This window comes from Hyla sarda, chromosome 6 (genome assembly GCF_029499605.1).
Source record: "Hyla sarda isolate aHylSar1 chromosome 6, aHylSar1.hap1, whole genome shotgun sequence".
In the NCBI taxonomy this organism is placed as follows: Eukaryota; Metazoa; Chordata; class Amphibia; order Anura; family Hylidae; genus Hyla; species Hyla sarda.
The window spans coordinates 43,052,684-43,080,476 of NC_079194.1; the positions used below are offsets into that span (position 1 = coordinate 43,052,684).

Here is a 27,793-nt window from a genome sequence, read left to right on the forward strand (position 1 = left end):
TTTTTTAATAGAAGTAATTTACAAAGCTGTTTAACTTTCTGGCACCAGTTGATTTAGAAAAAAATGTTTTCCAGAGGAGTACCCCTTTAAAAGCTGCATCAAAAACTGTAGTTGTGATTTTCTACAAAAATGATACAAGATTAACCTGCCCTTATGGGGAAAATACTGTGTAAATCTTCCCTAAGATTTCACATTGGCATTGGAAAAAAAACAACCTTCGGCAAGATGTTAGCTGGAGGTCAGTAAGGAAATCTGAAAACATTATACATATATGGCTGTTTTGTTTGTGTTTTTCTCTCTTTTTCTGGCAGGTGGCAGTTTTTAGAAAATGCAGCATGCTATTATATTTTTCAAGCCCCAAAAAAACATTGTGCAAAAAGTGTGCCTGAAGAAAGCCTCAGGGCATGTTCACATGGCTTATAAACACAATTAGGCTAGGTTCACAAGTCGGAAAGTCCGCACGGAGATTCCGCTGCAGCAGAGTCCCATTGAATTCAATGGAATTCTGCTGCGCTGTGCACACAGTGGAATTTCTGTGCCAGGTGTTTCTGGCGCAGAAATTACATTTTCCATGTCCGCACAAAGAAGGGACATGTTCACTCTTTGTGTGGAGTCCTAACGGAATGCGCAGCTGCGTTTGAGACAATGCATTCCTGTGCGGTCCTAGCGCCGGCATATGTCAGTGATAGGACCGCACAGGAATGCACCGTCTGTGAACAAATGGCCGAACAACTGGTTCCACCGCTAATCAATGTAACGCCGAGCTGTTAGTATCCCTGGAATGAGGACTAGAGGTGTCCGGCTACTGTACATTATGACACCACAATTCAGGACTAAGACCTGTGTGATGTTCTAATGTAAAGGCCTCTTCATGGTGTTGTCCATGTGGTCTATGGCTATCGCTGCATCGGAGACAAAAGCAGAATCCATCGCTGACAAGGATAGACCTCCACTGCCGTCTTACTCAACACCATTGCCTTATGGCTTGTCCTACTTAGTGTTATCATTTTCAGGGTTGAGGAGGGAACGTCACACCAGTCCTACTCCTGGGATTAAGCAGTAAGGTCTCATAATGTACAGTAGCCGGGTTTGTCTAGTCTTCATTCCAGATACACTCAGCATTACACTGATTCAATCATCGAAGCAATGGTACGACCATTTCTCCCAGGAGCTGTTTTTCAACACAACAACCCCAACCTGCATGATGCTTGTGCTACTGTGATCAGCCTAAGGCTAGGTTCATGAACAATAGAGATCCAACGGACAGCAAGTCACTGTAATCCACGGCTTCTTTATTGGCAGGGACGGGTGCAGTGACAAACAGTTACAATCAAACAGAGCAACGTTACGAATTACACGCTTCTGTTTGATTGTACCTGTTTGTCACTGAACCCGTCCCTGCCAATAAAGAAGACGTGGATTACAGGGTGTTGCCGTCCGTTCCATCTCTATTGTTCATTCACCACTTGTGTATCACTTATGGGACTGAGCACCGCTTTACAGGCTGCAGGGGAGTAGCGGTAGCAGCGCATCGACGGGGGACTTGCAGCACATCAGCAAGTGAACAGAGGTAGTAGTTCCAGCTATACCTCTCTGTGTGTTCATAAAGCTAGGTTCACACTACTGAAATTCCGCCTGTCAGCTTGCAAAAGTTTGGTAGAATAATTTCCACTTCCAAAGCCTATTTTCTGTTGCAGGCAGAATTTGTTATTTCCACAAGTATTCTATTCCAGGCGGATTTTCCGCCCCAATTCAAAATGGAAATTTGAAGCAGAAAACAGTGGGAGTGCAGTGGGACCAAAGTTCGCCATCTTTTGGACCATTTGGTCACATGACCAGAACCAGATTAAAACTCCGACTAAACTCCGTACGGAAATTACGCCTGCAATCCGCTTCCAATCTGCGTTGGGTAAAAATCCGCCTTCAAATTAGAGTCCCATTGAAGTCAATGGGATTCTGCAGCGAAAATCCGCCTAAAAAGGAGCACTACCATTCTTCAGGCAGAAATTTTAGCTAGCAGAATTTCTGCCTGCAATTTCAAAGCAGAATTGCAGAGTGAAATTTCGTAGTGTGAACCTAGCCTAAACGTTCTACCATGGCCGTCAACGTCTCCAGACTTGTCTCCCATCTAGCAAATTATTGGAACATCATTGGTCGGCAACTGCAAAAGGGAGCTGCCAGCAAAGGATATTCCTAATTTTCATGCATTCAGTGCAATGTTTGTTCCCTTAAAGGGGTACTCCGCTGCTCAGCGATTGGAACAAACTGTTCCGAACACTGGAGCCGGTAACTCGTGATGTCATAGCCCCGCCCCCTCATGACATCACCCCCCCTCAATGCAAGTCTATGGGAGGGGGCGTGATGGCTGTAACGCCCCCTCCGATAGGCTTGTATTGAGGGGGCGGGGCTTCACGTCATGAGGGGGTGGGGCTATGACGTCACGAGCTCCTGTTGCTGGCTCCGAATTTCGAAACAGTTTGTTCCAAATGCTGAACAGCGGAGTACCCCTTTAATAACCTTACAAATACAAGTAATAAAACAATAAATACCAGCGCTATGATAATAGTAAGAATGTTTATTAATAAATAGATAAAAAGTGAAAAAAATTTAATATCTCTCCAGGGACATCATTGGTTACTGAGAGATATTCAATTCTTTTCACTTTTAATCTACTTATTGATAAACATTCTTACTATTATCATAGCGCTGGTATTTATTGTTTTATTACTTCTAGCTTTGAATATTTTATTTATGGTCTACAGGGATCCATAAAAAATACCTGGCTGCTTATCTTTAGGTTATCACCGGAAGTGCTGGTATAATCACATATATTTTTAACCTTGCAGATAGCATGCCAAAGCCTGAAAGAGAGTGTATTTCTGTGTGTGGCGTTCATACTCAATAATTAATAAATCAATTAATGTTTTCATTATTTGCATATCATGACAATGTCTATTGATTCTGGGATTTCCTTCTTGGTGTTGCAGTTTCATAAATAATACATAAGGACAGGACAGCCATATAAATTTAAGAAAGTGACACATTCTAGCGAGAAATAGGTTTGGGCTAAAATAAAATTAAAATGACACAAACATACATAAGAGAAAATTCAGCTAAGCAATTCTAAGTCCAAGCTGTCGGCCGTCAGCTCCCGTTGGCTGTGATCTTACACTGCTGGACTAGTTCAAGTAATTTGCCCTGTTGGTTTAGTTGACGGGTTTCGGTGCCGCCTCCAATGCAGGTTCCATTTACAAACACTCTTGGCACCTAAAGACAAAAGAGAAATGTATATAGTACTAGAATATTACATACAAAGCAATCGAAATTCAACCCTTATAGGTTTTTTGAGCCACTAGTAGTGGCCAACAGGGGTCTCCCTTTGAGGTCCCGTCGCATTCCTGGTCTGCCAGCATTTCAGGTTTGGACTCCGGCCGGGCTGGCAGGAGACCAAACTCAGGAAGTGGCTCAGCACAGCACTTGCTCTCTGTTACACAAACAGAGAGGAGGGGACAGAGAAGCAGCCTGCCACAATTGGATGATTCTTCTATGCTGTGCTCCCTAGTGTGAGCATAGAAGAGTGAGGGCGGATGTGTTCCCAGCAGGGCTTTAGTTGACGTCGCAAACCTGCTGGGGAACGCCCCCTCATGATTGCCAGTCCACACAGACAGTGAACTGAAGTCCAGAAGGAAATAAAGGTGAGGAAAATAAATATAAAAAAATAAATAAATGCAGGTGGGGGTTAGTATAAGGGGAGAAATCTTTAAGGAGGTACTCCTGTGGAAAACAATTTATTTTAAATCAACTGGTGCCAGAAAGTTATACAGATTTGTAAATTACTTCTATTAAAAAAAAATCTTAATCCTTCCAGTACTTATCAGCTGCTGTATACTAAACAGGAAGTTCCTTTTCTTTTGAATTTCTTTTCAGTCTGACCACAGTGCTCTCTGCTGACACCTCTGTCCAGGTCAGGAACTGTCCAGAGCAGGAGCAAATCCCCAAAGCAAACACATGATGCTCTGGACAGCAGAGAGCACTGTGGTCAGACTGGAAAGAAATTTAAAAAGAACTTCCTCTGTAGTATACAGTAGCTGATGAATACTGGAAGGATTAAGATTTTTTAATAGAAGTAATTTACAAATCTGTTTAACTTTCTGGCACCAGTTGATTTAAAATAAATGTTTTCCACCGGAGTATCCCTTTAAGGTGGAAGAAAAAAAAAAGATCATAATGACAGAATCTTTAATGCTATTTGTGTGGAATAATCACTGGTCATGGTATTCTTAGGCTATATCCACATGGTGGAAATCCCAATCCCAAAGTGAAAAACCCGGGCGGACATTGCGCACATTTCTGGCTGTGTGAATATGGCCTAAGAGTGTGTATTCCACCAACTTCAGTCTGATCACAATAAGAAGAAAACTCCAAATCAGAAAAATAAAAGTATAGGGTACATAATGTGCCCATTTTTATGAAGGTAGTTTGACTAAGTCCAGATTTTTGTCCAGCATTTCTCACCAGTATAAAGCAGACAACACCAGCAATAACTCAAATGCCTACGATGTAATATGATGCCAACGCAGTCTATATTTAAACTTCATGTTTAATGTTATACAGCAATAAAATAAAATAAAGTAATAAAAGAAGGGTTTAACAAACTGATAAAGTGTTATCCTCAACTGACAATACTATACAAAAGTCATCAAGTAATACCTACTATTTGTTTTTCGGATAAAATAATAAAACTAGTCATTTTTAAGTCTCTGTCACTCCCCCAAAAAAAAAAAAAAAAAAAAATACATTTTGAAATGTCCTAAAGCAGCTTACCAACCAGTGTGTCTCCAGATGATGCAAAACTACAACTCCCATCATGCCCAGACAGCCTTGGCAAATACAGTCTTAGGGACATTTCAAAAGTTTTGATTGGTTGGGCCTTTAAGGAATTCCGCTCTCCCATTCACACTTTTTAATTTCAGCTTGTGGAATTCTGCCTCAAATTAAAGCCCATAGACTTCTATGGGATTCCGCACTCACATTCACACTTCTGAATTTCCGCTTGCGTGAATGGGAGAGCGGAATTCCATAGAAGTCTATGGGCTTTAATTTGAGGCAGAATAACGCAAGCGGAAAATCAGAAGTGTGAATGGGAGGGCGGAATCTCATAGAAGTCTATGGGCTTTAAATTTGAGGCGGAATTTCGCAAGTGGAAATTCTGCTGTTTGAAAAGACCCTTAGGTGTCCGACCACTGAGGGCCCCCCCTCCCCAATCACAGGGATGGGACCCCAGTGCTCTCATTGAGGAGCGCGTGTGGTCTACCCGTAGATGGCACGCACTCCATTGATTTCTATAGGAGCACAGATGATGCCTGAAAGCTGTACTGTTTTTTCGGCACTCCCGTAGGACTGAATGGAACGCGTGCCAGCTGCAGCTACTCCCGGAGATGGAGGGGAGTCCCAGCGGTCGGACCCCCAGCGTTTAGCTACTTATCCCCTATCCTGTGGATAAGGGGTTATTTTTTGCCGGAGATCTCCTTTAACCATGCAAAATAACCATGATTGCATTTTTCAAACTAGCCATTAGATGTCAGTATAATCTGCAGTTACACAAGAGCACAGTGTTTTCACAGAAAAAGAACAGGTTATACAATTTACAAGCAAAATAATATTAGTGTGTAGGGGGCACATGCAGACATAGTGGGCTTTCTCGCTACAAAAATGGCCAAACCATTCTGTCAAGGAGCAGTGAGTGAGGCTGAGCCGACCCAGCCCATAGACACAAGAAATGGCGTTATGTCTGACCCCAAATCTACCTCTACTAAACAGCACTATTGGAGATTATCCCCCTTATCCCATTCAGTAGTGTAGCCTGTCAGGAGTAATTTATTTACTTACAACGATATGGCTTTTTTTTTAGGCAAAAATACCCTAAAAATAAAAAAAATGCCCAGATCACCAAATGGTGTTTTGGTTTTGTTGGTTTAATTATTATTATTATTATCTTTAAAAATATATATTTGTGGAACAAAATTGAAAAAAAAAATAAAAAAAGACGCCATTTTATCATTTTTTATCGGCTTCCGTTTCTATGCAATGCACTTTTCGGTAAAAATTAGAGCTTGTCTTCATTTTGAAGGTCCATACGATTAAAATGATAACATATATATATATATATATATATATATATATATATATATATATGATTTTGTTTTACTTCTGTTAATTTTTTTTTTATAATTTTGTGCATGAAAATTAGTACATTTAAAATTGTGATCTTCTGACCCCTATAAATGTATTTTTCCGTATACAAGGGCTCATTTATTTGCACCGTGATCTGTAGTTTTTATCGGTATCATTTTTGTTTTGATTGGACTTTTTGATTTGTTTTTATAAAAAATTTTAAGGGTATAAAAAAAGACCAAAAATACGCAATTTATTGGTATATATATTTTTTTTTTACACATACGCCATTGACCGTGCAATTTAATTAACGTTATATTTTTATAGTTCGGACATTTACGCACGTAGCGATACCACAAATGTTTAGGTTTGTTAAAAAAAAAAAATTTTAATGGGAAAAGGGGGGTGATTCAGAGTTTTATTAGGGAAGGGGTTAATTCATATTTATTTATTTTTTTAACACCATTTTGTTGTTCCCATGGGAGACTATTACATGCAAGCCTTGTATTGCATACACTTTTCAATGCATATCATTGATTAGTATTATCGGTGCTCAATTGCTCCAGGCTGCTGTGGCTTCCTGGAGCATTGAGTCCTGATAGCCACCGGGACCACCCCGCAATGATGCGGGGTCAGCTTCTGAGCCTGCATCATAGAATGGGAGCGGGCGCATGGTGTACGGATACGCCCTGCGTCTTTAAGTGGTTAAGCAAAAGAGGTCATGTCAAGACATTAGATTGCGTGGGGGTCCCCAGTGGCGGGAGCCCCGTGATCAGACTTCTTATTCCCTATCCTTTTGATAAGGGATAAGATGTTTAGCACTGGAGTACCCCTTTAAAGATGTTTAACACATATTGAGAAACTGCATGTATAGTTTTATTGCCGTATACTGTTTGTTACATATACATTTTTATGGATGTTTTATTCTGTTTCTAAATCCTCCCCCTGAGCTTTCCAAAACATGTGACTTTTTGTAACTCCGCCCACTAATGGGTAGAAGCCATTTTGTTAGTGTATATAAGAGAGACCATGCTGCACTTTATGTATGCCAATCTGAGGAAGAGGGATTTTACCCTCGAATTGTGTTATTGCCATTTTATTGTTTTATTTAAGCATCAATATAAAGTATTGATGCTTTACGATTACATCTGAACTTTGCGTTCTGTATGTGACCACCATGGATTCAGCGCCATTCAGTGCCCTTCTCTTCATGTGATCAATACAGATCATGGCATCTGCGGCAATGGGGCTGTTATACTGGATGATCGGATCGCCCACGGCGCTGCCGCGGGGATCCGATCAACCATAATGGTGGACAGAGGTCCCTTCATCTGCCTCCGTCCGTCTCCTGGGGTCTTCTGCTCTGGTCTGAGATCGAGCAGACCAGAGCAGAAGATAGCCAATAACACTGATCAGTGCTATGCCCTATGCATAGCACTGAACAGTATTAGCAATCAAGTGATTGCTATAAATAGTCCCCTATGGGGTCATAAAAAGTGTAAAAAATAAATAAATAAAAAAATAAAAATAAAAAATTTAAAAAATCCCCTCCCTTAATAAAAATATAAATAGTCCCTTTTCCCCATTTCATCCCCATAAAAAAAGAACAATTAATAAACATATTTGGTATTGCCACGTGCGTAAGTGTCCGAATTATCAAAATATAATGATAATGATCCCATACGGTGAACGGCATAAACAGAAAAAAAAATCCAAAATTGCTGCTATTTTGTCACATCATATTCCCCCCAAAAAAATTATAAAAAAAACTAATGATAACACATATATGCAATAGTGATACCGATAAAAACTACAGATCACGGAGCAAAAAATTAGCCCTCATATATTTCTGTATACGAAAAAATTAAAACGTTATAGGTGGTTAAAATAGGGCAGTTTTAAACATACATTTTTTTTGAAAAAAAAATTTTTTTTATTTTTTTTTAAAGCAGTACAATAATAGAAATGTAATCATGGATATCATTTTAATCGTATTGACCCACAGAATAAAGAAAACATGTACATGTTTACTGTAAAATTTGCTAAATTGCAATCTTCTTTTCAATTTCCCCACACAAATAATGTTTTTTTTTTGCCATAAATTTTATGGTAAAAAAAAAAGTGTCCTTACAAAGTACAATTGGTCACGTAAAAAAAAGCCCTCATATGGGTCTGTGGATGGAAATATAAAAGAGTTATGATTTTTAGAAGGCAAGGAGGAAAAAATGAAATTGCAAAAATAAAATTTCCTGTGTCCTTAAAGGGTACCTATCATGGAAAAAACTTTTTATAATGTTAAAGATAAATGCCTAATGAATCACTTTCATTGGTTGTAATAAAAAAAAATCTTTATTTAATGTGTATTTTCAGTTTAAAAAAGTCACCACAAGAGGATTCCCTAGCAGTCCAGGCCAAAAGCCTTTCTATTGATTTCATGGAATGAGTCAGAAATCAGACTGCAGCCAGGACTCGTACGAGCTCAGCGCAGCTCCCCGCCTGTCAATTAGACAGGGGAGAGCGAGCGCTGTGCTCATACCACAGCAGGACGCGCTCCTGACATGGTCAAATGTAAGTACAGCGCTGCCCTACTGGCCGCAGCGTTACAGAACCACCCCACCACCACCACCATGATTGTAAGCAAGCCGCAGCTACGGAAAACAACCCCCCCCCCCCCCGCCATCACCATGATTGTAAGCTGGCCGCAGCGCAACCCCGTCTATCCCAAACCCCTTGATCTGCCACGCTCATCCCGGGGGATCCTGGCGGAGATCCCCAGAGCCGCCTGTGACATCTGCCCGCATCGCTACCTCAGCTAGCCAGCAGCTGACATCACACCCTCCGGGCCACTCCCCCTTCTTCTTCTCACAGATAGCAGGGAAGTGAGCAGGCAAGGAGCCACTAATAAAGGTAAGAACATTTTTTGACAGAAAATAAAAGGTAGGATTGGAGTCAGGAAGAGTTTGGGACAGATTGGGGGGAGGTGGTTTATTAGGGACAGAGGAGTTCATGATAGGTACCCTTTAAGGCCAAAATGGGCTATGTCCTTAAGCGGCAAGAAGACGACATTTTCACTGTAATTTTTGGTGTCGACTTCACAATAATCGTTTGTAAATGATCATACTTACTGTTCTGGCTCCAGTCATTTGGTGAAGGGCTTGTTGAATCTCCCTACCATTATCTACGTCATCCAGCTCAATGGTCTTATAATTCACATTTATGCTATTGAATGCCTCTTTGGCCATTGTGCAATATGGGCACGAGCTCTTTGAATAAATGACTACACAATTTTGTGAGATTGTCTCCTGTAAAAATGACAAAACAGAGTGATTTACCGACCACAATATTTTTTTTGTTAACATATCATATGTTTAATGTTGTGTCCCCTCAAAATAACTCAACACAGCCATTAATGTGTAAACATTGGTAACAATAGTGAGTACACCCTTAAGTGGAAATGTACAAATTGGGCCTAATTAGCCATTTTCCCTCCACTGTGTCTTGTGACTCATTACTGTTAGAAGGTCTCAGGGGTGAATAGGGAGAAGGGTTCTTAAATGTTGTGTTATCGCTCTCACACTCTCCAATACCGGTCACTGGAAGTTCAACATGACACCTCATGGCAAAGAACTCTCCGAGGATCTGAAAAAAAATTGTTGCTTTACATAAAGATGGCCTAGGCTACATAAAGATAGCCTAAGAAAAACCTAAAAATGAGCTGCAGCAAGGTGGGAAAGACTATACAGTGGTTTCACAGGATAGGCTTCACTCAGAACAGGCCTCACCATGGTCGATCAAAGAAGTTGAGTGCACATACTCATCCAGAGATTATTATTGGGAAATAGACATATGAATGCTACCAGCATTGCTGCAGAGGTTGCAAGGGCAGGTCAGCCTGTCAGTGCTCAGATCATACCTCACACTCTGTTTCAAATCGGTTTTAATAGCAGTCACCCCAGAAGGAAGCCTCATTTATTTTTCTCTGAACTGCAGAGTAATGGAGACTTACCTTTATCATATTCACAGCATCAGATGGAGACAGATCTGTAGGGTTGGAAAAAAAGTTTCCCATCCTGAAAATAAATAAGACAAAGTTCTAGTTAAAGATAATTAAGAAAAATGAATCCTCTGAGTTGAAGAAGTAACATTCTCAGATTTCCCTGGTATAAAAAGCCAAGAAGTTGGTTAAACTGTTATCTGACCACTGACATGGTGGAACACCAGTGACCAGCCCAAGTATCTTACAGAAAGCTACAAATATATGGGATGTGCAGTGATTTTTTTTGAAGGAGTTTCACTTCCTGGTTCCCATCTAAAAACGCATGACATGCTTAATCAGCCAATCACTGGTCACAGCGGTGACCCACCTCAGCCAGTCAATGCCCTGTGGACTCCTCCTTATGTCAAGATGGGACCAGAAGCGCTGCTCAGCAGGAACCATTGAACATCAGAGTGGCAGTGGCAGAGGATCAGTGAGACGCCAGCACTACACTTTATTTGTATTTATAACACTTGTCTCACTGGACAATGCCTTTAAAGGGGAACCTGTCACAGGCAGCATGAAAGCAAGTGCAGGGAGCACGATCCCAACATGCTATGATAATGCTAAAACCCTTGGGCGTTTCAGAGATAGCATGGTTTAAAAAAGTAGCGTACCAAAAGAAAAAACAAGGCTGGTCTATGAGGCGCTGCTCTTATTGCAAGTGGAGACAAAGGACTCCAGGTCAGCACAGGACAATCAGTTTTTATTAATAGCAGAAAAGGGACTACGCATTTCGGCACCACTCTCACACCTTCATCAGGGAGCACGGCAGCGCAAGGAAACACACAGGACCTCCGGACCAGTACCTCATTGCATCTTTATTGACACTTGGGGGAACTGGTAATGGACCTGATGAAGGTGCCACAGTGGTGCCAAAACACGTAGTCCCTTTTCTGCTATTAATAAAAACTGATTGTCCTGTGTTGACCTGAGTCATTTGTCTCCACTTGCAATAAGCAGCGCCTCATAGACCAGCCTTTTTTTCCTTTTGGTACACTACTATTGTCAATTGGCCTCCACCAGGAGCCCTGATACTGGTCAGAGTGCAGCAGCCGCTACTCATTTTATACACCATCCTGCCATTAGGTGCAACTACTTCAAAGGTCAGTATTTCATTGTGGTGTGGTGGAGGGTGCACACCATTTTGATATATGTTACTAGGGAGCACCCCCTGTCTTTTTCCTCTCTCTCCTGTTTTTCTCATGGTTTAAAAAAAGCCACCAGAACCTGGATAAGTTATCACAGGGGGCAGCTTCCAGCGCAGCGTGACTTAGTGACTCAGTGCCAGCAGGGTGCAGAGCCACAGGGACCCGCCTCAGTGACTAGTTACCTGGGTCCGGGTGGCTTTTTTTTTTTCTTTTCTTTTTCTTTAACTCTATTCATTGTAAAGAAACAGAGGTACGTAGACACAGAGGATAACAATACTAATGAACCAACAACTAGTAAAAAAAGCCGAATGTAGCAAGGGTATAAAAGAGCAAAAGAGGGACAAAAGAGTAGAAATAAACAGACTAGTCTGGTTATGAAACTAAGGCTTGATGCCGAGACAGAGAATTATGCAGAGAGAGTACACTTTAATATGTGAGGAGAATTACACCATCTGCCCAACACCTTCTGAAATTTTTGGAGACAACACTTATGTTTTTATATCGAACACATGGAGAAGGAGAAATGTCGGCACTGCCGCACTCACGATTCTGCCGGATTATACTGGATCACTGCACCTTCAGGTCCAAATGCCACAAGTCCGGTGCTCAGTCCGCCATAAGCATAAGCGTAGAAAACTTGAAAGAAGAGATCGCAGACGGCACTCACGGAAACAGCAAGAAGTTTTATTCGGGATCGCTGGTCCACGCAACAACAACGACAGGTAAGTCGACCGGTTTCGCGCTACACAGAGCGCTTACACGTGACCTCTGACATCAATTAACCCTTCCCCCTTAAATACATACACCAGGTAATACAAAAATAGAAAACTAGACATTACAGGGTTAAAAGCACAAATATGGTGTGTGATATAGAGAGACTAGCATTAGTATTTACTAATTTAGCTATGACAGCGCCTAAAACTGTGTAACACTAACGGAGGTAATGCATAGTATTTAAAACGCTAGGTGTGAACATAGATCCTATGCTAACAACATCCACCTGCACTATGGAAATACATTAAAATCCTCCCGTAGGTTTAATCCTAGTGGTCCTATGGCGTCTGTAAGTATAATCATTTCAGATTCTTTTTGTAACAATAATTTGTGTCTATCTCCACCAAATTTTAAGGGCGCAACTGTTTTTAATCCTAGGAATTTTAAATCTTCAATTTTGTTATTATGTTTATATTTCATATGTTCTATTACTTTTGGGCAGCCTTTTCCAGTAGTGAGTGAACGAAAGTGTTCCCTAATTCTTTTATGCAAAGGTCTTATGGTCTTCCCAATATAGTAAAAACCGCATGTACAAACTAATGCATAAACGATATAGGTAGATTTACATGTCACAAAATCATGGATATCAATATTCTGTGACCCTAAATGTATGTTTTTCGTTTGTATCATGTGAGAACATAAATTGCACTGTCCACATTTAAAACATCCTTGTGGTTTAGATTTTTCTATCCAATTTTTGGACGTATCATCTTGTAATCTACCCCGTACAATATGATCTCTAATATTCTTAGTTCTGCGAAAAGAAATTAATGGTTTATTCAACTGTGTTTTACTTAAAATATCATCCTGCTGGAGAATATGCCAATTTTTATGTATCGCAGACCTAATTTTATTTTCCATAGGGCTGTACATAAAGGAAAACGTAAAATTTTTTGTTTGATTTTCTGTATTTAATTTAGCACGGTCATTATCATGTGTTTTATGTTTTTTATGCAACAATAGACTGCGAGGTATTTTCCTGACCTTAAATAGTGCCTCACTCAGGATAGATATAGGGTAGCCCCTCTCTTTTAGTCTGTCCCATAATTGTTTCGCCTGTATTTCAAATGTTTCCGTAGTGGTATTTATCCGTTTCAATCGGACAAATTGTCCGAAAGGAAGGGATTTTTTGACATGTTGAGAATGAAAGCTGTCATATCTAAGTAAGGAATTAGTAGCTGTGATTTTTCTAAATCCCTCAATTTCCAAGTAATCATTTTTAGCAACAAGTTTAGTGTCAAGAAATTCTATATTATTAATGCCCACCACACTAGTAAAATGCATATTATAATTATTGTCGTTCATGTAGGCGACGAACTGGTGAAACTGGGCCGTACTACCCGACCAAATAACCAGCACGTCGTCGACATATCTAACATAGAGGACCAGATATTCAAGGAAAGGATTATTAGAAGAGAAGACCTTATCTTCCTCTAGGACCCCCAAAAAAATGTTGTACTTTTGACCAAAGATTATTACCTACAAGAGGCAAATCGTCAGTTAAGTGATTTAAATACTTACACAGTATTATTAAAAGACCCCACCACACATTACCAGGAGAGTGCTAGATCACTACTCAGGAGGGGAGTGGAAAATAATATTTTTTCGGAGAGATTTGCTAACAAACTTTTTATTACTCACCCAAAAAAGCCATACTGGTACTGGACACCCAAAATTCACAAAAATGCACAATTACCGCCAGGTCGGCCTATTGTTGCGGGCAGAGGCTCAGTTACTGAGCCCCTGTCCCAATACCTAGATTGGGTCCTGCGCCCATTATTACTTACTATACCAGCTTATTTAAAAGACACTCAACACTTACTGCAAATTTTGGAAAATTTTGGGTGGCAGGAGCATTTTATTTTGGCTAGTATCGACGTGGAGAGCCTCTACACCCGCATCCCTCAGGGTGCGGGTGTGGAGGCTGTCCGACGTCGACTAGACCAAACGGAAAATCATAGCCCTGTTTACATTAATTACATTTGTGAGATGTTACAGTTTGTATTATCCCATAACGCTTTCCAGTTTAATAATCGCTGGTTTAACCAGCGATCTGGGACTGCGATGGGGACCCCCGTGGCACCTACTTTCGCAAATATTTTTTTGGGGGTCCTAGAGGAAGATAAGGTCTTCTCTTCTAATAATCCTTTCCTTGAATATCTGGCCCTCTATGTTAGATATGTCGACGACGTGCTGGTTATTTGGTCGGGTAGTACGGCCCAGTTTCACCAGTTCGTCGCCTACATGAACGACAATAATTATAATATGCATTTTACTAGTGTGGTGGGCATTAATAATATAGAATTTCTTGACACTAAACTTGTTGCTAAAAATGATTACTTGGAAATTGAGGGATTTAGAAAAATCACAGCTACTAATTCCTTACTTAGATATGACAGCTTTCATTCTCAACATGTCAAAAAATCCCTTCCTTTCGGACAATTTGTCCGATTGAAACGGATAAATACCACTACGGAAACATTTGAAATACAGGCGAAACAATTATGGGATAGACTAAAAGAGAGGGGCTACCCTATATCTATCCTGAGTGAGGCACTATTTAAGGTCAGGAAAATACCTCGCAGTCTATTGTTGCATAAAAAACATAAAACACATGATAATGACCGTGCTAAATTAAATACAGAAAATCAAACAAAAAATTTTACGTTTTCCTTTATGTACAGCCCTATGGAAAATAAAATTAGGTCTGCGATACATAAAAATTGGCATATTCTCCAGCAGGATGATATTTTAAGTAAAACACAGTTGAATAAACCATTAATTTCTTTTCGCAGAACTAAGAATATTAGAGATCATATTGTACGGGGTAGATTACAAGATGATACGTCCAAAAATTGGATAGAAAAATCTAAACCACAAGGATGTTTTAAATGTGGACAGTGCAATTTATGTTCTCACATGATACAAACGAAAAACATACATTTAGGGTCACAGAATATTGATATCCATGATTTTGTGACATGTAAATCTACCTATATCGTTTATGCATTAGTTTGTACATGCGGTTTTTACTATATTGGGAAGACCATAAGACCTTTGCATAAAAGAATTAGGGAACACTTTCGTTCACTCACTACTGGAAAAGGCTGCCCAAAAGTAATAGAACATATGAAATATAAACATAATAACAAAATTGAAGATTTAAAATTCCTAGGATTAAAAACAGTTGCGCCCTTAAAATTTGGTGGAGATAGACACAAATTATTGTTACAAAAAGAATCTGAAATGATTATACTTACAGACGCCATAGGACCACTAGGATTAAACCTACGGGAGGATTTTAATGTATTTCCATAGTGCAGGTGGATGTTGTTAGCATAGGATCTATGTTCACACCTAGCGTTTTAAATACTATGCATTACCTCCGTTAGTGTTACACAGTTTTAGGCGCTGTCATAGCTAAATTAGTAAATACTAATGCTAGTCTCTCTATATCACACACCATATTTGTGCTTTTAACCCTGTAATGTCTAGTTTTCTATTTTTGTATTACCTGGTGTATGTATTTAAGGGGGAAGGGTTAATTGATGTCAGAGGTCACGTGTAAGCGCTCTGTGTAGCGCGAAACCGGTCGACTTACCTGTCGTTGTTGTTGCGTGGACCAGCGATCCCGAATAAAACTTCTTGCTGTTTCCGTGAGTGCCGTCTGCGATCTCTTCTTTCAAGTTTTCTATGTTTTTATATACTACTATTTCAGATGAAACAGCAGGATAAGTAACTAATTCTCTATACTGTGTCACCCTTGGGGGGCTCTCACCAATCCACCACAAAGCAATAGCCTTGCAGCCCAGGAACGTAGTCTCTCAAAGGATAATCCTCTTAGGTTGAGCTTTAGAACCCGGAACAAACAATCAAATTTGGTGGCTTTTATTAAACTAAAATTTCTCTAAATCGCGCAAGCATATCGGAATAAACCGAAAAAGAATGTCGGGATCGAGCTCCCTGCGCTTCTTTCATGCTGTCTGCAGTTCGTGATGACAGGCTCCCTTTAAACCTTTTAGATCAGCGCAGTTACAGTATTTATGAAAGGTGCCCAAATAAAACATAAAAAGGGAGGGCTTGTATCTGTAATTAGTCCCTTTTTCAGCCATTCTATACGTTTCATATATATATGCCACGTATAATTGGAGACTAGATGTTCTCCAGCTATGTTATATCATATCGTAAAATGGACACAAGGCCTCTGGCCTTCAATGCACACATGGCCTTTGGATGTGACTGTAAAGGGATATTCCACTTCCATACACCCTTTTAAATCTGACCTATTGCACCAATCTACAAAGACGTTAGGTGCACCCCAAAATCAGTCCACACAAAACACTGCCATTATCTATCACTGATTTATTATTAATATAATTGTTATTAATTTTTAAGATTACAACACCCCGTGGGGACAAACTGGATTCCGAGAAACATGGAAAAAAATAATATATATATATATATATATATATATATATATATATATATATATCATAACCCTCCCTCCTGTGCATAAACAAAGTCTCTCCCTCTTACTAAGGAACGGCACTCACCTGGAGTTGTAACTATCCTCCTAGGTGGAACCCACTCCCACCCCTACCCATTAACCCCTTAAGGACTAAGCCCATTTTGGCCTTAAGGACTCAGACGATTTAATTTTTACGTTTTCATTTTTTCCTCCTCGCCTTCTAAAAATCATAACTCTTTTATATTTTCATCCACAGACTAGTATGAGGGCTTGTTTTTTGCGCGACCAGTTGTCCTTTGTAATGACATAACTCATTATATCATAAAATGTATGGCGCAATCAAAAAACACTATTTTTGTGGGGAAATTAAAAAGAAAAACGCAATTTTGCTAATTTTGGAAGGTTTCGTTTTCACGCCGTACAATTTACGGTAAAAAATGATGTGTGTTCTTTATTCTGAGGGTCAATACGATTAAAATGATACCCATTATTACATACTTTTATATTATTGTTGTGCTTAAAAAAAATCACTAACTTTTTAACCAAATTAGTACGTTTATAATCCCTTTATTTTGATGACCTCTAACTTTTTTATTTTTCCGTATAAGTGGCGGTATGAGGGATAATTTTTTGCTCCATGATCTGTACTTTTTTTTGATACCACATTTGCATATAAAAAACTTTTAATACATTTTCTATAATTTTTTTTTCATAAAATGTATTAAAAAAGTAGCAATTTTGGACTTTTTTTTTTTTTTTACGTTCATGCCGTTCACCGTACGGGATCATTAACATTTTATTTTAATAGTTCGGACATTTACGCACGCGGCGATACCAAATATGTCTATTAAATTTATTTTTTACGCTTTTTGGGGGTAAAATAGGAAAAAACGGACGTTTTACTTTTTTTATTGGGGGAGGGGATTTTTCACTTTAAAATTTTTTTACACTTTTTTTTTTTCACACTTGAATAGTCCCCATAGGGGACTATTTATAGCAATACCATGATTGCTAATACTGATCTGTTCTATGTATAGGACATAGAACAGATCAGTGTTATCGGCTATCTTCTCAGACTAGAGCAGAAGACGCCGGGAGCCGGAAGGAGGAAGGTGAGGGGACCTCCGTGCGGCGTTCTGAATGATCGGATCCCCGCAGCAGCGCTGCGGGCGATCCGATCGTTCATTGAAATCGCGCACTGCCGCAGATGCCGGGATCTGTATTGATCCCGGCACCTGAGGGGTTAATGGCAGACGCCCGCGAGATCGCAGCCAGGGACCCGCCGCGCATGACACGGGCATCGCTCCGATGCCCGCGGTTATGCACAGGACGTAAATGTATGTCCTGGTGCGTTAAGTACCACCGCACCAGGACGTACATTTACGTCCTGCGTCCTTAAGGGGTTAAAGAAGAAAAAAGAGATAGAGAAAAGATGGAAGATAAAAATAAAAAAAAGGATAGGAAAAAAGAAAAAACACTCATAAAACAAGGGGCGCCCTCTCCCTCTATCACTGATTTGGACAGATGAGCCTCCACTGTTTTAAAAAGTGTCCCCTGTCATTGGAAAAAAATAAAAACTTTAGAACTGTCACAGGGGAATGTCAAAAGATTTGATCGGTTGGGGTTTAAAGGGATACTCCGCTGCTCAGCGTTTGGAACAAACTGTTCCGAACGCTGGAGCCGACGCCGGGAGCTCGTGACATCATAGCCCCATCATGACGTCACACCCCACCCCCTCAATGCAAGTCTATGGGAGGGGGCGTGGCGGCTGGTCCCATAGTTATCCTTGGCACAAGCTCAGGTTCTGCTATATTTAGACTCATAGGGGGAGATTTATCAAAACCTGTCCAGAGAAAAAGTTGCTGAGTTGCCCATTGCAACCAATCAGATTGCTTCCTTCATTTTTGAAAAGGCTCTGAAAAATGAAAGCAGCAATCTGATTGGTTGCTATGGGCAACTGGTCAACTTTTCCTCTGGACAGGTTTTGATAAATCTCCCCCATAATCTTACATTACCTGTTTGTCAATGAAGCTATTGATCTTGTTGATAGAGGATGACAAGGACCTTTTCTATTTGGCAATGAACAAACTTCCCTAAAAAAAAAAAGAAGAAAAAAAAAATTAGTAAATAAAATGTTTATAAAAAAAGAACACATTCAAAATTAATGGTGTACAAGACTCCTTCATCACACAGGAGAATATATAGTGAATTTTTTAGGCGGACATTCTGTAGGTGCTGACAAATCAGTCGGCGATAGGACCGCTCAGTCTCCATAGACTCAGTCTCCATAGACATCAAGGCATTTACGAGAAGATTCCATTGATATAAGTAACATGGTCCTTCTTTCTGCAGAATCCAGTATTTAAAATCCCATTGAACACAATAGGATGCTGCTGCACCAGAATTTCTGAGCAAAATATTAATTCCGGATTCCACTCGTAAATTCTGCCATGTGAATGGGCTCTTAAAGGAGATGTGCAGCCATAGACACTTATCCCCTATCCACTCCTGTAAGGGCCCCCTTCATGTATCTCTATAGGAGAGGCAATGATGTAGCATTCGTGCTTCCTTGTCTCTCCCATAAAGATGTGTGGAGGGGGCGTGTCGTCGACCTCAGTGACAACGACATGCAAGAATGTTATACAGATTTGTAAATTACTTCTATTTTAAAATTTTAATCCTTCCAGTACTTATCAGCTGCTGTATACTACAGAGGAAATTATTTTCTTTTTGAATTTCTTTTCTGTCTGACCACAGTCCTGCTCTGGTCAGTTCCTGACATGGACAGAAATGGCAGCAGAGAGCACTGTGTGCAGACTGAAAATAAATTCAAAAAGAAAAGAACTTCCTCTGTACTATACAGCAGCTGATAAGTACTGGAAGGATTAAGATTTTTAAATAGAAGTACAGTGGGGGGAAAAGTATTTAGTCAGCCACCAATTGTGCAAGTTCTCCTACTTAAAAAGATGAGAGGCCTTTAATTTTATCATAGGTATACCTCAACTATGAGAGACATAATGAGGAAAAAAAAAATCCATAAAATCACATTGTCTGATTTTTAAAGAATTTATTCGCAAATTATGGTGAAAGATAAGTATTTGGCCACCTACAAACAAGCAAGATTTCTGGCTCTCACAGACCTGTAACTTCTTCTTTAGGAGTCTGCTCTGTCCTTCACTTGGTGTATTAATGGCAACAGTTTGAACATATTATCAGTATAAAAGACACCTGTCCACAACCTCAAACAGTCACACTCCAAACTCCACTATGGCCAAGACCAAAGAGCTGTAGAAGGACACCAGAAACAAAATTGTAGACCTGCACAAGGCTGGGAAGACTGAATCTGCAATAGGCAAGCAGCTTGGTGTGAAGAAATCAACTGTGGGAGAAATTATTAGAAAATAGAAGACATTCAAGACCACTGATAATCTCCCTCGATCTGGGGCTCCACGCAAGATCTCAAACCGTGGTGTCAAAATGATCACAAGAACAGTGAGCAAAAATCCCAGAAACACATGGGGGGGGGACCTAGTGAATGTCCTGCAGAGAGCTGGCACCAAAATAACAAAGGATACCACAGGGATGTGGAATTTCTATCGCCCGACGCCCCCGACTAGCAGTTTTGGGCGCCGGGCAGGTGAATTTGTCCAGCCCTTAGCCTGGCTTCGGGCAAGCAGGGCCGGACCTGACAAGTGCGGTGTCGATCTGCAGTTTGTATGGAGCGGGCTGCCGACTACTGCCCGCTCCATACTCTGCAGCCTGTGTCCTCATAAGCAGAGCAGGGGAGATGAGAAGCTGTGTATGTGTCTTCTCTCCCCTGCTCTGCAGACGTGAGGGGGGAGATGAGGGGGCGTGGCTTATTTCTCCCCGTGCAGACCTGCGTCCTCTGCTTTCACTCCCCGCACGTCTGCACGGGGGAGACTGTATGCGGCGCTCACAGGGGAGTATGGAGCGGGCTCGGGATTCCTGCCCGCTCCATACTCTGCAGCCCCCGGCTGTTTTCAGTCGCTGGGGGCCGCCGCTAATAGCCAGCATGCGGCGATCGCCGCGGCTGGCTATTAACCCTTTAGATCGCCGCTGTCAAAGCTGACAGCGGCGTCTAAAGGGAGATGTGAACGCTCCCTGGTGGGCTAGTGGGGTGGATCGCCCCCCTGCAGCGTGATCGCAGGGGGGCGATCCACTATGGAGGTAGCCGGAGGACTTACCTCTGCTTCCTCCTGTCCCGCTCTGTCATTGATAGATCCTGGCTGGACCAGACTCTATCAATGGATCACAGAGCACACAGATCAATGGAGTTCAATAGAATCTATTCATCTGTCTGAGGAATCTAATGATTCCTCATAAGTCTAATAAAGTGTAAAAAAATAAAAATAATAATAAAAGACACACATTAACCCAGTGGTCTTCAAACTGTGCCCCTCCAGATGTTACAAAACTACAATTCCCAGCATGCCAGGACAGCCGTTGGCTGTCCGGGCATGCTGGGAGTTGTAGTTTTGCAACATCTGGAGGGCCACAGTTTGAAGACCGCTGCATTAACCCCTTCCATGTTAAAAGTTCAAATCACCCCCTTTTCCTATATAAAAACACGTAAACATAATAAAAATAAACATATTTGGTATCGCTTCGTGCGTAATTGTACAACCTATTAAAATATAACATTATGTATCCCGTACGGTAAATGTAAAAAAATACCAAACCACAGATTTGAAATTTTTATAATATCCCAGAAAAAAAAAGTTAAAAAGCGATTAAAAAGTCAGATCAATACCAAAATGGTACCGATACAAAAAACAGATTATGGCGCAAAAAATGAGCCCTCATACAGCCTGATATGCGGAAAAAAATAAAGCTGCAGGGGTTAAAAAATGGCAATTAAAAAAAATTTGAAAAAGTCCAGAATTAGTAAAACATGACGTAAACGATACAAATCTGGTATTACTGTAATCAGGCGCCTAAAGTATAAAACTAACATGTTATCTCAACCACAAGGTAAATGGCGCAGAAAAGAAAAACCACCAAATCTGCAAAATTATCTTTTACTATTTCAATTTCAATTTCACTTCCCTTAATATATATTTATATATTTTTTTGTTTCAGAGAATATGTTATTGAAAAATTAAAAGGTATCATTATAGTAGGTAGTTATCCTTATAGTAGGTAGTTATGGCTATTATAGGGCAAGGAGGAAAAAACGAGAGCGTAAAAGCGAAAATTGGCCCAGACAAGTGGATCGTCATGAGGGGCAAGTAGATTTTGCTCCATTTTAGTCCCGTGGACAAGTAGTTTTTTTATAAAATTTCCACACCCCTGATACCATCAGTAACACACTACGCTGCCAGGGACTCAAATCATGCAGTGCCAGACGTGTCCCCCTGCTTAACCCCTTGGAGATGGAGCCCATTATAACCCTAAGGACGGGAGCATTTTTTGTCACTTTATGGATTAATAACTCTGGGATGCTTTTACTTGTAAATTTGATTCCGAGATTGTTTTTTTGTGACATATTCTACTTTAGGTTAGTAGTAAATTTGCTAAAAATCTGTTAGACACCTGTGGGGTATAAATGCTCACTGCACCCCTTATTAAATTCTGTGAGGGGTGTAGTTTCCAAACTGGGGTCACATATGGGGGGTCCACTGTTCTGGCACCATGGGGGCTTTGTAAACGCACATGGCCTTCAATTCCAGCATAATTCTCTCTTCAAAAGCCCAATGGCACTCCTTCTCTTTGGAGCATTGTAGTTCGCCCGAAGAGCACTTTACATCCACATATGGGGTATTTATATACTCAGAAGAAAAGGGGTTACACATTTTGGGAAGCTTTTTTCCTATTACTCCTTGTGAAAATTAAAAATTTGGGTTAACACCAGCATTTCAGGGGGAAAAAACAACACATTTTTAATTTTCATGTCCAAATTTAACGGAAATTTGTCAAAGACCTGTGGGGTGTTAAGGCTCACTATACCCCTTGTTACATTCCATGAGGGGCGTAGTTTCCAAAATGGGGTCACATGTGGGTGTTTTATTTTATTTTTTGTGTTTATGTTAGAACCGCTGTAACAATCAGCCACCTCTGTGCAAATCACCAATTTAGACCTCAAATGTACATGGCTCTCTCACTCCTGAGCCATGTAGTTCGTCCACAGAACAATTTACGTACACATATTGGGTATTTCTGTACTCGGAAGAAATTGTGTTAGAAATTTTGGGTGTCTTTTTCTCCTTTTACCTCTTGTGAAAATGAAAAGTATGGGGCAACACAAGCATGTTAGTGTAAAAATGTTTGTTTAACATGCTGGTGTAACCCCCCAACTTTACCTTTTCATAAGGGGTAAAAGGAGAAAAAACCACCCCAAAATTTGTACGGAAATACCCCATATGTGGCCCTAAACTGTTGCCTTGGAAGACAACAGGGCTCTGAAGTGAGAGAGTGCCATGCGCATTTGAGGCCTAAATGAGGAATTTGCAATAGGGGCAGACCCGGATACAAGGATGGGGCTTGTCTCCATCAAAACCCTACAGCAGTGTTTCCCAAACAGGGTGCCTCAAGCTGTTGCAAGACTCCCAGGTTACCAGGACAGCCAATGGCTGTCCGGCAATACTGGGAGTTGTTGTTTTGCAGCAGCTGTGGGCTCCATTTAGGAAACAGTGTCGTAGGAGACGTTTTTTATTTTTATTGGGGGGGGGGGGGGGGGGACGTGTAAGGGGGTGTATATGTAGTGTTTTACTTTTTATTATGTGGTAGTGTAGTGTAGTGTAGTGTTTTTAGGGTACATTCGCACTGGCGGGGGTTCACAGTGAGTTTTCCGCTGGGAGTTTGAGTTTGCCGCAGCTCAAACTTGTAAAAGGAAACTCACTGTACACCCCCGCCCGTGTGAATGTACCATGTACATTCAAATGGGGGGGGGGCGCCCCAAACCTTCAGCTGTTGCAAAAACTACAACTCCCAGAATGCACTGACAGACCGTACATGCTGGGAATTTTAGTTTTGAAACAGCTGTAGGCACACTGGTGGGGAACCACTGAGTTAGGAAACCGACTCTAGCTCAGTAATTACAAGCCATGCACCTCCAGCTGTTGCAAAACTACAACGCCCAGCATGCACTGACAGCCGAAAGGCATGCTAGGAGTTGTAGTTATGCAACAACTGAGGAAGAACAGTTTGGAGACCGCTAAGTAGTGGTGACTAGTGATGTGGGGAGGAGGCTCGTGACGTCAAGCCCCACTCCGCTCGTGACATCACGGCCATGCCCACATTAAGGCAAGTCTATGGAAAAGGGGCGTGAAGTCACGCCACCTCCCATAGTCTTGCATTGAGGGGGTGTGGCCATGGCATCACAAGTGGGGCGGGCCGTGATGTCATGTTCCTCCGGCGCTGCACCCGACGCTCTAAAGGAACACCGGATGCTGCAGGGAGATAGCTGGGGTCCCCAGCAACGGGACCCCAGGGATCAGACAACTTATCCCCTATCCTTTGGATAGGGGATAAGATGTTTAGGGGTGGAGTACCCCTTTAAGGATCAGGATAAGGAGATTGACAGCATTACACTTTGCAATAACATTTAGTCCAATTGTAAACAGACAGAACTCTTTTGTTTCATCCGTCATTAAAAATGGCTCCACTGACTCCAGCTAAAACTTTGCCCAATGCACAAATCAATGATTTAGGGGCACGGCTATACTGCAGCTCCATGCAGAAGGTGGACTGCAGTTTGAGAACAACTTCTTTGGGGTACTCCGCTGCTCAGTGTTTGGAACAAACTGTTCCGAATGCTGGAGCCGAGAGCTTGTGGCGTCACGCCCCCTCCCATAGACTTGCATTGAGGGGGCGGGACGTCACATGAGTGGGCGGGGCCATGAGGTCACAAGCTCCCGATGCCGGCTCCACGGTTCGGAAAACAGTTTGTTCCAAACGCTGAGCAGCGGAGTACCCCTTTAATAAGTTTACATATGTGGAAATTACATAGATAAGTGCAGAATCATTTTATATATATATATATATATATATATATATATATATACATATATAAAAAACAAAGTATTATATATATATATATATATATATATATATATATATATATATATGTGTGTGTGTAATACTTTGTTTGTTATACTTCTCTTTTGTTATAACTTTAAAAACTTTCAATAAAAACTATAAAAAAAATAAAAAAAAACGGTGTATATTTGGTGCCAAAGACGAGCTTGGATTTTACTAATTAAAGGGGAACTCCGGTGGAATTTTTTTTTTTTTGACAAATCAACTGGTGACAGAAAGTTAAACAGATATGTAAATTACTTCTATTAAAAATTCTTAATCCTTCTAGTACATATTAGCTGCTATATAAAACAGAGAAATTTGTGAATTTCTTTTCTGCCTAACCACAGTGCTCTCTGCTGACACCTATGTCCGTGTCAGGAACTGCCCAGATTAGAAGCAGATCCCCATAGAAAACCTCTCCTGTTCTGGACAGTCCTGACACGGACAGAGGTGTCAGCAGAGAGCACACTGGTCAGACTAAAAAGAAATTCAAAAACAAAAGAACTTCCTCTGTAGTTTACAGCAGCTGATAAGTACTAGAAGGGTTAAGATTTTTAAATAGAAGTAATTTACAAATCTGTTTAACTTTCTGGCACCAGTTGATTTGTCAAAAAAAAAAAATTCCACCGGAGTTCCCCTTTAAAGATTAGGACAAGCGTTCCGAAATCCTTTCTTCTGAAAAACCTTTACCAATGTGACTGCCATGTGCACGAGCCTGAAAACTCACAGCAGTAAAGCTCATTGTATTTGTAGTCTGAAATTCTTTTGTCATTTTAACTTTTGATGTTTAATGTTTTGATCTGTCAGGGTCTCAGTGATGAGACCCTCATCGATCAGGAGAACAAGCAGGGAGAAGCACACAGTAGCATGCTTCACTCCCCGGCTCGTAGGTAGGGCCATACGGAAAAGGTGAAAGCTGCAAGCCAGGGAGTGAAGTAAACTACTGCAGCGCTTCTCCCCACTTGTGCTCCTGATCAATGAGGGTATCAGCACTGAGACCTCGACCGATTAAAACTGTTGAGATGTCTTTGTGAATCATTAAATGTTTTGTAAATATCAGGAAAGCTTTAGCTTTTGACAAGTCAAACGTTGAGTTAAATGGCAGTAACGCTTCAATATCAGCAGGATGTATGATATTAGTATGTGTGCATTATGTTCTTATTGATGGCACACCCTGCTCTAAAAATGTAATAACACAAATGTGGGTCACTAATAACCAACAAATAAAACAGTCCGGGCCACTCCTCTGCGGCGCAAGATTTAATTCTAATCATCTAATTAAGAATTAGGCAAGGGTCACATGACTGACTGACCTAGAGCAGTACACACAGACGGGGAGGGGTCACATGTATATATAGCTGGAGTCATATGTATATATAGCTGGGGTCATATGTATATATAGCTGGAGTCATATGTATACAGAGATGGGGTCATATGTATACAGAGATGGGGGGGTCACATGTATATATAGCTGGAGTCATATGTATATATAGCTGGGGTCATATGTATACAGAGATGGGGTCATATGTATACAGAGATGGGGGGGGGTGTCACATGTATATAGCTGGGGTATATAGCTGGGGTCATATGAATACAGAGATGGGGGGGTCACATGTATATATAGCTGGGGTCATATGAATACAGAGATGGGCGGGGTCACATGTATATATAGTTGGGGTCATATGTATACAGAGATGGGGGGTCAAATGTATATATAGCTGGGGTCATATGAATACAGAGAAGGGGGGGTCACATGTATATATAGCTGGGGTCATATGAATACAGAGATGGGGGGTCACATGTATATATAGCTGGGGTCATATGTATACAGAGATGGGGAGACACATGTATATATAGCTGGGGTCATATGAATACAAAGATGGGGGGGTCACATGTATATATAGCTGGGGTCATACGAATACAGAGATGGGGGGTCACATGTATATATAGCTGGGGTCATATATATACGGAGATGGGGGGGTCACATGTATATATAGCTGGGGTCATACGAATACAGAGATGGGGGGTCACATGTATATATAGTTGGGGTCATATGTATACAGAGATGGGGGGGTCACATGTATATATAGCTGGGGTCATATATATACAGAGATGGGGGGTCACATGTATATATATATATATATATATATATAGCTGGGGTCATATATATACGGAGATGGGGGGTCACATGTATATATATATATATATATATATATATAGCTGGGGTCATATATATACGGAGATGGGGGGTCACATGTATATATATATAGCTGGGGACATATGTACACAGAGATGGGGGGTCACATATATATATATATATATATATATATATATATATATATATATATAGCTGGTGTCATATGTATACAGAGATGGGGGGTCACATGTACGGTGTATATATAGCTGGGGTCATATGTATACAGAGATGGGGGGTCACATGTATATATAGCTGGGGTCATATGTATACAGAGATGGGGGGGTCACATGTATATATAGCTGGGGTCATATGTATACAGAGATGGGGGGGTCACATGTATATATAGCTGGGGTCATATGTATACAGAGATGGGGGGGTCACATGTATATATAGCTGGGGTCATATGTATACAGAGATGGGGGGTCACATGTATATATAGCTGGGGTCATATGTATACAGAGATGGGGGTCACATGTATATATAGCTGGGGTCATATGTATACAGAGATGGGGGGGTCACATGTATATATAGCTGGGGTCATATGTATACAGAGATGGGGGGTCACGTGTACATATAGACAGGGGGGTCACATGTATCTACAGTCGGGGTCACATGTACATACAGACGGGGGGGTCACATGTATCTATAGTCGGGGTCACATGTACATACAGACGGGGGGGGGGTCACATGTGACTCCTATGGATTCTTATACAAATCAGAACATTGTATTCAGGTCACATGAGCCCAGACTGGATAAACATATGTAAAACCCTTCCCTGGTGTCCCCCACCGCAGCACTGACAGGCACTTACCTGAAGATGGCGCCGTATGAGATAACAGACTTCCGCATCCCATTCACTGATGTATCGTACAGTCACCTTACAGTAGGTGCGAAGTTGACTAAAGGACCTTTGATGATATCATGAACATGTGATCAGTCATGTGTGTGGGAG

General features: G+C 40.9%; 1 protein-coding gene across 1 annotated transcript; it reads right to left on the bottom strand.

The window, feature by feature from the left end:
• Positions 1 to 12: 12 nt before the first annotated feature.
• GLRX2 (glutaredoxin 2) lies at positions 13 to 27,793 on the bottom strand. Its single transcript, XM_056523553.1, has 5 exons — positions 27,653 to 27,793; positions 18,619 to 18,696; positions 10,181 to 10,244; positions 9,300 to 9,476; positions 13 to 3,267 (listed from the first exon to the last, which is right to left on the bottom strand). The coding sequence occupies exons 1-5, from the start codon at positions 27,688 to 27,690 to the stop codon at positions 3,145 to 3,147; spliced, it is 480 nt and encodes a 159-aa protein (XP_056379528.1). The 5' UTR covers positions 27,691 to 27,793; the 3' UTR covers positions 13 to 3,144.